General features: G+C 40.4%; 1 protein-coding gene across 1 annotated transcript; it reads right to left on the minus strand.

The window, feature by feature from the left end:
- Positions 1-1801: 1801 nt before the first annotated feature.
- On the minus strand, positions 1802-11642 carry DUSP11 (dual specificity phosphatase 11). Its single transcript, XM_032229569.1, has 10 exons — positions 11258-11642; positions 9919-9994; positions 8792-8923; positions 8448-8571; positions 8139-8199; positions 7244-7290; positions 6313-6388; positions 4951-5070; positions 3608-3646; positions 1802-2408 (listed from the first exon to the last, which is right to left on the minus strand). The coding sequence occupies exons 1-10, from the start codon at positions 11620-11622 to the stop codon at positions 2147-2149; spliced, it is 1302 nt and encodes a 433-aa protein (XP_032085460.1). The 5' UTR covers positions 11623-11642; the 3' UTR covers positions 1802-2146.

The following is an 11642-nucleotide window of genomic DNA, read 5'->3' on the forward strand; positions in this document are numbered from 1 at the left end:
GGGGGGGGGGGGTGCGGCTGGCGGGCGGGCGGGTTTGGCGGACTTTTCCCAAAAGCCCTCACAAAGGGCGGATGGCTCCCTTCCTTCTTTCCGAGGAGGCTTCGAGGGAAAGCAAATACAATCCTCCCACCATCCAATCAGAGCTGAATAAGCTTTTTGGAGGAGAAGCGAAACGTCTTCAAAAGAAAAAAACCAGAAAGTCCAGATGCCTCCTGAAAAAGTCCCTTTGGGACAGCCAGGACCTGGAGGGCGGAGAATCTCTACAGATTTTTAGCTATGCAATTTGGGATCAACACCCATGGAATGATGTGGGAGTATGAATAGATTTCCAGAAAAATTGCAGACTACAAGAACCATCTGCACCACTCAGTAGACCCTAAGGATACAGATAAACTTCCAAGTGGCCTCACTAAAATAATGCAAATGACGGGCTGTCTGCAAGGACTATAAATCCTTCCATTTCCCACTATCACTACTGTCAGAGCTGAAGAAGCTTCTTGGAGAAGTGAAACATCTTCAAAAGAAAAAAAAAACGAAGTGCAGTTGCCTCCTGAAAAAGCACCTTTGGGACAACCAGGACCTGGAGGGCAGAGAATCTCCAGAGGATGGTTGAAGTTACTTTTTCAGCACCATCGTGAACTTTGCTAAACAAAGCATTAGTTAAGGAAGACAAGCTCATCCCATATTTCAGTCCCCAAGGAGCGTTATTACAGTAGGAAATAGAAATCCAAAAATAGGAAAATTGATCTAAATTGCTCCTCTTATTCAAATTACTGATTTCAAAACGTTTGCCTGCTTTTGCATGCTTGCAGAGCAGCTGACATAATGTTGGACCCACCTATAAGGGGATTCAGATAAAGGAATTTGATTTGTCCATGGGCCCAAGCGATACAGGATTCCAAGCTGTGAAAAATATGTAGCTGGAATCTTCAGACTTTCCTGGTCTCAAGAAATGCATGTGTTAAAATTTCATTTTAGATAACATTTAAAAAAATTATCTGCCAATTCAGCTATTAGGTGATATTTTTAGTCATCCTAGTGAGGCCCGCCAAACATGACTTTGTAATATTGTACTTGCTAACTAACATGGGCTTTTTTGTATTTTATTCTCTTTTAAACTATTAATTTACAAACCATTAATAGTTTATCAGAATCTTGCAGCTGGAATATAGAAATTTTTCCCTCAATAATTGGACCGTTACTGCTGAATGATTGTTGCATTTAACGTTTCCTAACTGCAAGATAAACTATTTTTGCTCTGTGAGGTGAGGATCAGGCAGGAGTATATTTGGGAAACAGGATGCTTGTCATTTATCTCCTGAAAGATAAAGAACTCTTTCAGTGTTTGTCTATTACAATGTATTCTACCATAATTAAGGGCTGGAAATGTTATTTTAATAGCATTATATTTCAGCTAGTGCTTTTTCCAGCTCACAAGTTCTAAATCTTAAGCACATTCCTTTTCTCCCAGCAGAAAATGCATCTCATAATTCCATCTATTGTATTTCAATTACATATAGCAGCTCATGATTAATTCAAGAATAGTATTTCTGGTTTCAAGAGAGCTACCCCTATAGTGCTTACCAATGTGATTAGGGATTAGCAGCCTGATGCCTCTCATGTTTTGGATTAAGTACCAGACCACATAACTAATGCAAAAGGACAGAGAATTTTTTTCCAAATTACAACTGTGGCTTTGAATGTCTTTTGCAAACTTGAACCTCATACATCTGTAAAGTTAAAAATCAACTTCGAAAGTACAAAACCAGTTTCCTTGTGAAAACATTTTTACTACACTGTATACTATTGTGGAACAATAAATTTTATTTAATATCTAGAGTAATATATAAGGATGATTTACAGAAAATCTTTTTAAAAAGTCTGTTTTCCTCAAGTGATGTAGGAAGAAAACATTTTGGGATACTTAATTGAATATGCTTTCCTTAACAGAATCCTTCTGTTGGAAATGTGTTTATCAGGTTTCCAGTTGCCTTCTTTTCTTCTTCCAAAATGGCAACTAAATGATGAGGTGGCAACTGTAAAATTGGATGCAGCTAAAAAGCGTTCTATCTAAACAGCAATGGTGTAATTTACTGTCATGGTCAATTCCACAAATTATCTTTTCTTGCCAAATACTTTTTCATGATTAAGGGATCCAATAGTGCTGATTGTCTATTTGATTTCTATGTTGTTGTAGCAGTGAGCCATGAGGATTTAGTTCTTGAAAAGAGGGTCCTTGATATCCTTGAAACTGTTCCTGGGAGAAGAACAGCCTATTGCTGGGCCTGACATTATGATCTGATCCCTGATGCACGATGTTGGCTGAAGGGGGATATTGTGGACTGTAAGCTTGACTCCCTTCGCTGTAACAGGTGATGAGATTCTGGCTCCAGATTTGAGAATGTTTCCTTAAATAAAAAGCGTCAGATTTCAGGGCAGAGAAACTGATCCTGAAGAACTTGTGCTACTAACCTTTGGCCCACAACGTAAGCTTTAGAACATAATGGTTCAAATTGTAGTGGATGAACCTCCTGCTGTTTAAACGTTAAAACGGTTAAAAATGTTGCCAATAATTATTGGTAAATGCCAAGGCTCTATTAAGGCTTGATAGAGTTTTAGTTACAGGGTAATCTCCACTCCACCCACAAATCATTCCAGATTCATCTCAAAGTTCTTTTTATACTACTATACTTTTATTCAGGGAAGCAGCAACAATTAAAAGTACAGCAGCTCTTGCTGTAATTTGCATATTAATATAACAGAGCCAGTTTGGTCCAGTGGTTAAGGTGCCAGATTAGAAGCCGTGAGTTCTAGTCCTGCCTTAAGCATGAAGGGGGGTGGGTGGGCTGGCTGATGATTGGTGCTCACCCTAGTAAGAAAGTACTGACAAGCCACTTCAAACAAGGTCCTATTCCTATAGTCACCAGGAGCCAGCTCTTCTTAATGGACAATAACAACACAGCATATACAAAAGTATACAGTTGTTTTGTTGCACTTTATCACTTCCTCGAACTTGGTTAACCACTAGGGAGCCGGTTGTGAGACATTCTGACAGCCTGCTAGATAATTAGCCCTTAGCCTTATATACTGCTTCACGTTGCTTTACAGCCCTCTCTAAGCAGCTTACAAAGTCAGCATCTTTGCCCCCAACCATCTGGGTTCTCATTTTACCAACCTCAGAAGGATGGAAGGCTGAGTCAACCTTGAGCCAGTCAGGATCAAACTCCTGACAGCGAGCAGAGTCAGCCTGGAATATTGCAATCTAACCACTGAGCCACCACGGCTAATGGATAAGTATAAAATCGACTATTTACTTTAAAATTAGTCCATGAAAATTTGGAACAAAATTTGTTCCAGGAATCATACTTTCTCTCAAACCTAAGCATTGTCAGAAAAGGATACTAGAAACCCAAATCCTTATTCTACAAATAATTATGCAAAATCAAGATAACAATGCAGCTTTAAATTACATAATTCATCAGGGCAATTTATGACTGCCTATTGCAAGTAGAAGATGACCATCCCTGGAACAGATGTCCTCTTCATCTAACAGCAGCCAGAATACACGCTTTATCTGCAGAAATTCCATGGATCCTCTGCAATTTACCTTTTTTGGCTTCGTCCACCTCTCCTAAATGGAAAATTCCTGAAACAGAAAGAAGGCAAAAACTGCTGATGCACAAATAACAGGAGTGTTTGTGGAAGGAAAGGCTTGCAGTGGCCGTGAGCCCCTCCTTTCTTTTGTTTTCCACTGATAAGAAACACTGATAGCACCAGAATGTGGGTGCGGACTTTATAGCATAAAGGCTAAGTGATAAGTGTTAAGATGCAATTTAGGAAAATATGCTTGGTAACTAAGCTGTCCAGAGCAACTTCATAGGGAAGATGGGCAGCATAAAAAATTAATAAACAGTAAAAACAGTAGCTGTGCCTGTATAGGATATTGCAGTGTTTTTCAACCACTGTGCCGCGGCACACTAGTGTGCCGTGACATAGTGTAAGGAGTGCCGTGGGAAAAACACTTTATATATAGCCAATATAGGCACAGAGTTAAATTTTTTTAACATTTTCTAATGGTGGTGTGCCTCGTGATTTTTTTCATGAAAAAAGTGTGCCTTTGCACAAGAAAGGTTGAAAAACACTGGGATGTTGTGACAAACTGAACTGGTTGCAATGGTTGTTACAAGCAATGCCCATCTATCCATAGTATGAAGGTGAAGACAACTGTGACTTATTCAGTAAACCATGTTTATAATGTATTATAATAATGCTTACAATATAATATAAATTAATGTGACAACCCAATGATTTCAAGTCTGGGGTTACTGTTGTAAACATGAAGATCTATTCACCGATCTCATATATCTCAATAGGTCAGAAACAAACCATCTACCAGGAGACATAGTTGGCAAGATAAAGATTGTGCACAATTTGTAGCAATTTAAAAAAGCCAAAGGAAGAAGGTTAATCTTTCCATCCACAAAACAGCAACAGTGGCCTACTTTTTGTAAACAGTGCTCCTCCCACAATCTGGCTCCTTAACCAACATACTCAGCCACTGTGCCTCCTCCTCCTCAGTCAGCCGAGTGATCCGGATCAAGGGACTTGTGGGAAGAAGATGTTAAATTGGACCAGACTGATCCTTCTGCTATCCAAATGCTTCCTGGGGAAAGTAGGTCCTAGAGGTAGGAAGAACAGGCAGGGGACCAAAGAGCTTCCAGTCCCTCTGGAGAACAAAACCAAGGTTTCTTAAGAAAGACACAGCCCGAAGGGCTCAACACTGCTCTGGGGACCAGGGAGGGAATAAGATGCTGCTAGAAGTTACTTGAGCACCTGCCAACATCTACATTTACTCCAATCTTTCCTATTTTTATATCTAGAACCTCAGAAGGTTCTATTTTCACTTAATTATATTGAATCAATGGAAAGAAAGAAAAAAAGAAGGAAAACCTTGGAGGGTGTTCCCAGTTTTGTGGTCCATAGTAGGCAACTTCATAGTCAGGACTTGGGGTATAATCAACATGCCCTTTCATCCAATCCCGTTGTGAAACATCCATATAATGATGGTTCCTTTAGAAAAAAGATCAGGAAATAGGTTATTTAAAATATTGCTTTCAGGGGTCCAGAGTATCTGTCAATAGCTTCTAGGTGGTGGGATGCTAGCCGTAGTCTTTTGGCTTGCAGGGAGTCTCTGCTATAGCAGAGTTCTAGTTTGCCCAGAACAGAAAAAAAAACACAGTGTAAAACTGGACTTCGGTTGCATTGCAGAAGTCATGCAAATTGTGCTGAAGCTGACCAACCTACGTTGGGTTGTGTTTATCTCCAACCAGGAATTAGTCTCTGCCTTCCTTTTACCATAAGCATTATGTGAAAGCCTTGGTTGAGGGAAGCCATGATGAACAGTGGAAGCTGGTATCTAAGGTGATTTGGGGATGACCGTGGCAACTGTGACTCCGAACATAAGAGTTGTCACTGGTTGTAATGGAGTGTGTGGATAGTTATCTTGGGGAAACAAGGAAAGAAATACTGCTTAGGGAACAATCAGACAAGACAGGGAAGAACCCCAGATGGCTTAATGGTAGAGAAAGAAACGAAGAACCTGCCCTATTGCCTCCGGTGATTAAAAGTGACTGCGGGAATGTGATTTGCAAGACTCTGTTCATGTAGCCTTACCAATAAAGTAGAATTTGTTCATCTAAATCAGGGAACTTGGGAACTTTAAGACTTGTGGACTTCAACTTCCAGAATTCCTCAGCCAGCATGGCTGGCTGGGTAATTCTAGGAGATGAAGTCCACAAGTCTTAAATTTTCCAAATTTGGATACCCCTGATCTAAATCCTGTTTCCTGTCTGGTTTACCTGGAACAGCTAACAGTGGTAAAGGGCATGGATTAAAGAATGAAATAAATGGAGGGGAAAAATGGATGCATTATGTTTTTGGGAAACTACAAGAAACAGAAATGAAGTAAGAGAACCAAATGAAGGTTGTCTAATCAATTTGGATAAAATGGGGAGGGGTCTTGTTCCCTGGATTAATGTCCTGGTGGGACATTAAACCATGTGTAGGAAATGTGATTACAGTATGGCAATTGGGGATGTCAACACACATGAACTTTGTATGTATACAATGGTGTGTTGTTGGTCAAATAATTTGTAGTGAGGGAGGGATACGTTTGTATGTTGCTTATAAGATAATATGCAAGAACCAGCAACTACGGGACACCATTTCGCAGGCAGGAATTCAATTGTACAAAATGCAAAAAAAAGGTTGAAATGCTGCATTTCAGCAAGTCACCCTGGAAAAGAGAATTACCTTCTTCCAGATGTTTTCTGGAGAGCAGAAATATAGTTCTTCCTCTCTATAGAATGTCCCCTGCATCTGTTGAATACTATGAAAGGGAAAACCAGCTTTGATGTTCAGTGTGCCCCATTGCATGTGTTATTTCTACCCATGCTATTTTCATTAAAGCACAAAGCAGCATATCTGATTTTTAAAATTTAATTCCAGAGAATCTTGGCGATTCTCTATAAAATAAACTGCTCTATCCCCACAAGTAATTTTCTGAGAGGGAGGGCATTAGTTCCTGAGGGAAACACCTATATTTGCAGTGGGGAGATCAAGATAGTTTTCCATGGAAACTTCATCATCACTGTCATAATTTTATGCAAAACTTCTCATTCTGTCAATGAAACATTCTAGGTAACATGGCAGTCCCTACTGGAAAGCGCAGTGGAGTCTACCGTCAATCCAGTATTAGCAATGCAATGTACGCTATGTTCAACAGGAAAAATAAATCTTTAGAAAAAGCACTGCGGGCCCTTTATCAGTGCAATTCAAATTTCATGTATTTTTACAAGTTATGAAATCCTTTAATTTTAAAAAAGTTTAACCTGAAGCAGTCACAAAGATGCTTTCTTTCTAGATAATCTGATGAATTAAATCACCAATACTGTATATTTTGTCTAATCAGAACTTTAAAATGCCCCCCCTCATGTAAAATATGCCTGCAATTAACAGCTACTTTTTGGTTATCATATCCCATAATCCCACTATTCCAATAAGACTAGAAATTATCTTAATTCACAGTGCTCATTTGTTAGCGTTTAATGCTTTTTGTCTTTCTTTTTTTGGCTATGCAAATTGTTACATTTATTCGCTATCTGCTATTTTATCTATCCTGATGGTTAGTATAGGCAATGAAGAGTTGAACTAGAGTGCTCTCAATTAAGGGCACAATACTTACATTCTATTGCCATGTTTGGATCCATTCCTTCAACATCAATAAGGTATCTTAACACAACAATACATAAGAAAAGAAGAAAACATAAGAAAAAATTATGACACAGTGAAGCTCATTTAGTAGACTTCAATGCAACAGACCCAAAAGAAAATAAATTCACTCTCAGATTTATATCATCTGCACGATGTAAATTCAATTAAATGAGGCTTTATACAGTTTGTCACTTAATATTTGTGCAATGATGCAATTACGCAAATGAGATAAATGAGCGCAAACAGCATCATCCCACATTACTCCATGGAAATGAGGTCTCAACACTTTTTAAAGAATTGGTTCAGTTTTAAAAATGCATTAATTGCATTACAACAGTTGAATATTTACTGTGCATTAAAAACCAACAGAAACAGAAAAATTAGACATATTACTTTTCTAAATACCCTGTTTCTCTGAAAATAAGACCTCACCGGACAATAAGCCCAATCGGGCTTTTGAGCACATGCGCTAAAATAAGCCCTCCCCAAAAATATAGCAACACAGCAGCAGCCATGAAGTGACCATGCTCGCTGCCTCCTGCACCTGAAAAATAATAAGACCTCCCGAAAATAAGGCCAAGCGTTTATTTTGGGGGTCAAAACAAAATAAGACTCTGTCTTATTTTGGGGGGGAAACACAGTAAAAAAAATTGTCATTTTCTCCCATCCTTCCTTTCTTTGTCCTTCCATAGTATTAAGACTAATAGAAACTAACATTTCTAGAGGAATTATAATTAACTGAGTTACAATCCAGTTGTAAATAACAATCTATCAACTGAACATAGACATAAAGTGATATTTCTGCAGTAGATATGAATATTCAAAACAGACCAGCAGAATCACCTTTGCTTTTTAGAAAAATTTACCTGCAAACAAGGTAACCTGTTCGATTCAAGCCATGTGTACAGTGGACGCCAATAAGTTTGTCTGGGGAGATAGGAAATGCAAATGGTGTTTTTAAAAAGCCCCACCACAGAGATAATTTTAATTTTTAGCTGCTTTTATACATGAACAAATATGTATCTGATTTTTTTTCATGTATTGCAAGAGGCAGTAGTATTTATGGGCAGACTGCCTTGAGAAGGTCCACGAACAGGTTTAAGAATAGAATTCTTGGGGTTTAATGTAAAATTCTGTTATTAAATCAAGACATTTGCACATCCAATCAGACTTACCATTATGTTGGTTCTCTCTGAGGAATTTTTTCACAGTGCTTTTGAATTTAGAAACTATAGCGTGATTAGGTACTTTGTGTCCCATTGTTAAAATTTTACAATATTGCAGTGTATCTGGTAGCTCCTAAAAGAAAATGTAAAGCATTTGAAACAATTGAAATGAATATCCAAACAGCCAACTTAAGAAAAAATGAATCGGCTCAATAAAGCAGGCAAAACTAATTATTATATGCAGGAAATCAATTTTAAAAACCCTTTTCTCAAAATTGCCTTTTTAATCCCAAAGCAACAACTGTTATTAAGAATTAAGGTCACAGAACTGATCCCTGTTAAAGGAAACTTACCATTGGCTCATAATAGTGTGTTGTGTATGTTAAATCAATGATCAAACCAAGTTCTTCATTTTGCTCTTCGACTTGAGTGATAAGGTCTAAGGGAGAAAAACACTCATCTGGGGCAAGCCTCCATTCAAAACTCTGGGGAAAAAAATATTCAACGTTGCTGCTGCTAAATTGTTAAGATACTTGGATAAGTATCAAAAGCCAAGCACAGCTGTATTTGCATAACCTTGTACAATTTGAGTACAGACAGTCCTCAGTTAATCATAATTTGGAAGGGAACTCCATCATTAAGTGATAATTGTTATAAAGCAAATTCAACCTAATTGTCCAATTTACCACTAAAGCAATGAAATCTAGATCACAGCAATGGAAAATAAATATTTTCTGCCCAAATGACTGTACAACTGAAGTTGAAATGTGTAATGGAGTGTGTAAATTATATTGGGGGAAAAGAGGGTGGCAAAATATGCTACCTAGGAAATAGATAGCGCCCCACACCCTGACTTAAGGGTTAGGGAAAGAAACTTGGGAAGGACCCATTATAATGGAACAAGCAGCTAAAAGTGGTGGTGGAAAGTCTGTACCCAGATGTCCAAGACTCTGTTAATGTAGCTTTACAATAATATAAAATTAGTCGATCAGATCCTGTTTCCTGTCTGGTTACCTGGGAGGTCTGCCAGAATGTCAAACATATTGATCTGACCTAGAGACAAGAAAAGGAGGCCTTGGATGCCTCCTTTGCGTAGCCAATAAATATGAACAAAAAACTGGCCTCCAAAACTTATCCCTAATTAATATTATCAATGTTCAGGCTGGAATTTACTCTATGGAACCCAAAATACCCATAGCGTCCATCAATGTCCAGATAAATGTATTTAGACTACTTTTATGACACTTCAATCTACTTTACTCTGTGGCTAACAAATTCACTAAATTAAATTTGCTTTTGAAATATTTCTTTCCTTTGGGGGAAAAAATCTTAAAAACCTATACTTTGTTAAAGCTACATGAAATCTACAATTTGCTGATATGCTGCCAGCAAATCACCTGCCCCCAAGTGACATTTTTTATCTTAAAAAGGCACTGAAAAGTTAAAGCAATTGAATGACTACATTCTTCACCTTACTTACCTTCTTAAGAGGAACTTTAAAGGCAATAAAGCGGGTCCCGGAAATTCTTTTTCCAAGAGGCCGATAATCAGTCCATCTAGAAAGGAAATGTCACAATGTGTTGCTTTCACTTCAATGTGATTAGGACAGCGTTGCAGTGAGGAAAGATAATACAGAAGCTGAGAACTCTTTGGAGGTACTGAACATATCTCAAATGTAGGCACTTTTAGAAAACAGCTATTAAACACTCATTTTAAACGAGAAATCAAACTAATGATTTTATTCCCTGAAATTATCTCTTACTACCCCAAATTATTTTTGCCTTTGTTTTTTGAGTAGGTAGACATATTTCCAAAGGAAACCCGATTCGTGACAACCACTTCCAGTTGATGGAAGTGGTAATGCCGAAGAATTGTTGAGAAACACTCCAGGCCATGCCAGTGGGAGAAGTGAGGCGCCTCCTCCTCCTGGTATCTTCTCACACACACAAAGATGCCCATGCAGGATCTCCATTCAGTTTAACCCTTAGCAGCATACCATGGGCTGACAAGGCACAAGCAGTCCTTATTTAGTAACCAATATTGGGACCAGCGACACTATTGCTAAGTAAAGTGGTCGCTAAGTGGGAAATCCATTCCCCCAGAATGCTCAACACAATGCAGGGAGAGCCGGTTGGCAGCTCCACTCTGCCATCGACAAAAGATTCATCAGTTTTATCCCTTCGGCTTTTGTTTGACTCTTAATCCTTTTAATTCACCTTCCTTTCCCTCCCCCTCCCACCCTTTGGAATGGGCCGAAATAGATAGCAAGAAAGGGATTGTTTGTATTTGCATCCACTGAAGAGGAAGGAATGGTTAATAGCCTGGGCTGTTTATGCAGTGCACCAGCACTTTGCTTTCCATTTGTGTTCTCCACTTGGTATCAACTTAAGCCCACATTCAAAGGGACGATAAAGGTAGTCTAAAGTCTAATTCAAAGGTCTTCAAATTTGCGAACTTTAAGACTTGTGGACTTCAACTCCTAGAATTTCCCAGCCAGCATAACTTACTCTCTTTTTAACCCCTTTCTCTGCAATCTGGCTGTAGGATTCTGGGAGTTGAAGTCCACCAGTCTTCAAGTGGCCAGGTTTGGTTACCCCTCGTCTAATTTAACCCGATCTTGGACGTCTCACAGATCCAGTGTGGACCGGGCAGACTCCACTCCTCCTGCAGCTACCGAGGCAAAAGAAGGAAGCGCCGTCGCTAAGCGGAGCCGTTGCTCCACTTAGTTCGAGGGGAGGGCATCGCCCGGCTGAGCGGGACGGGGACGGGCTGTCCCGGGGAAGCTTCCTTCCTCCTACTCCTCCCGCTGCCCCTCTCACCTGTCCGGCAGGCCATTCTTCTTCCCCATGGCCACCCTCGGGCCGGAGCCACCCTCGCCCCGCCCGGCGCCGCCGCCTTGACGCGATTGCCCGGGGGAACCGGCCTCCGCCGCTTCCGGCTTCCGGTCGTGGGCGGGCCCAGAGCTTCCGGCACGGCCTTGCCAGCCGCCGGGCCGCAGGGGGGGCACCCGAGGGACGTCCACCACGCCGCCGCTCCCGCCCTGCGCAGCGCCACCTGCCGACGGGCCGGAGTAGCGCGCATGCGCCCCCCCGTCCGCGGCCTGCTCCTCCGGCCTGGGAAGCCATTCGGGGCCCCGAAAGGGGAGGCCCAGCCTGCCGGACCGCGCGCCCAGCCTGAACGCCATCGCCGCCACCGCCTCCGCCC

The sequence above is a fragment of the Thamnophis elegans genome, chromosome 13 (genome assembly GCF_009769535.1).
Source record: "Thamnophis elegans isolate rThaEle1 chromosome 13, rThaEle1.pri, whole genome shotgun sequence".
Taxonomy (NCBI): Eukaryota; Metazoa; Chordata; class Lepidosauria; order Squamata; family Colubridae; genus Thamnophis; species Thamnophis elegans.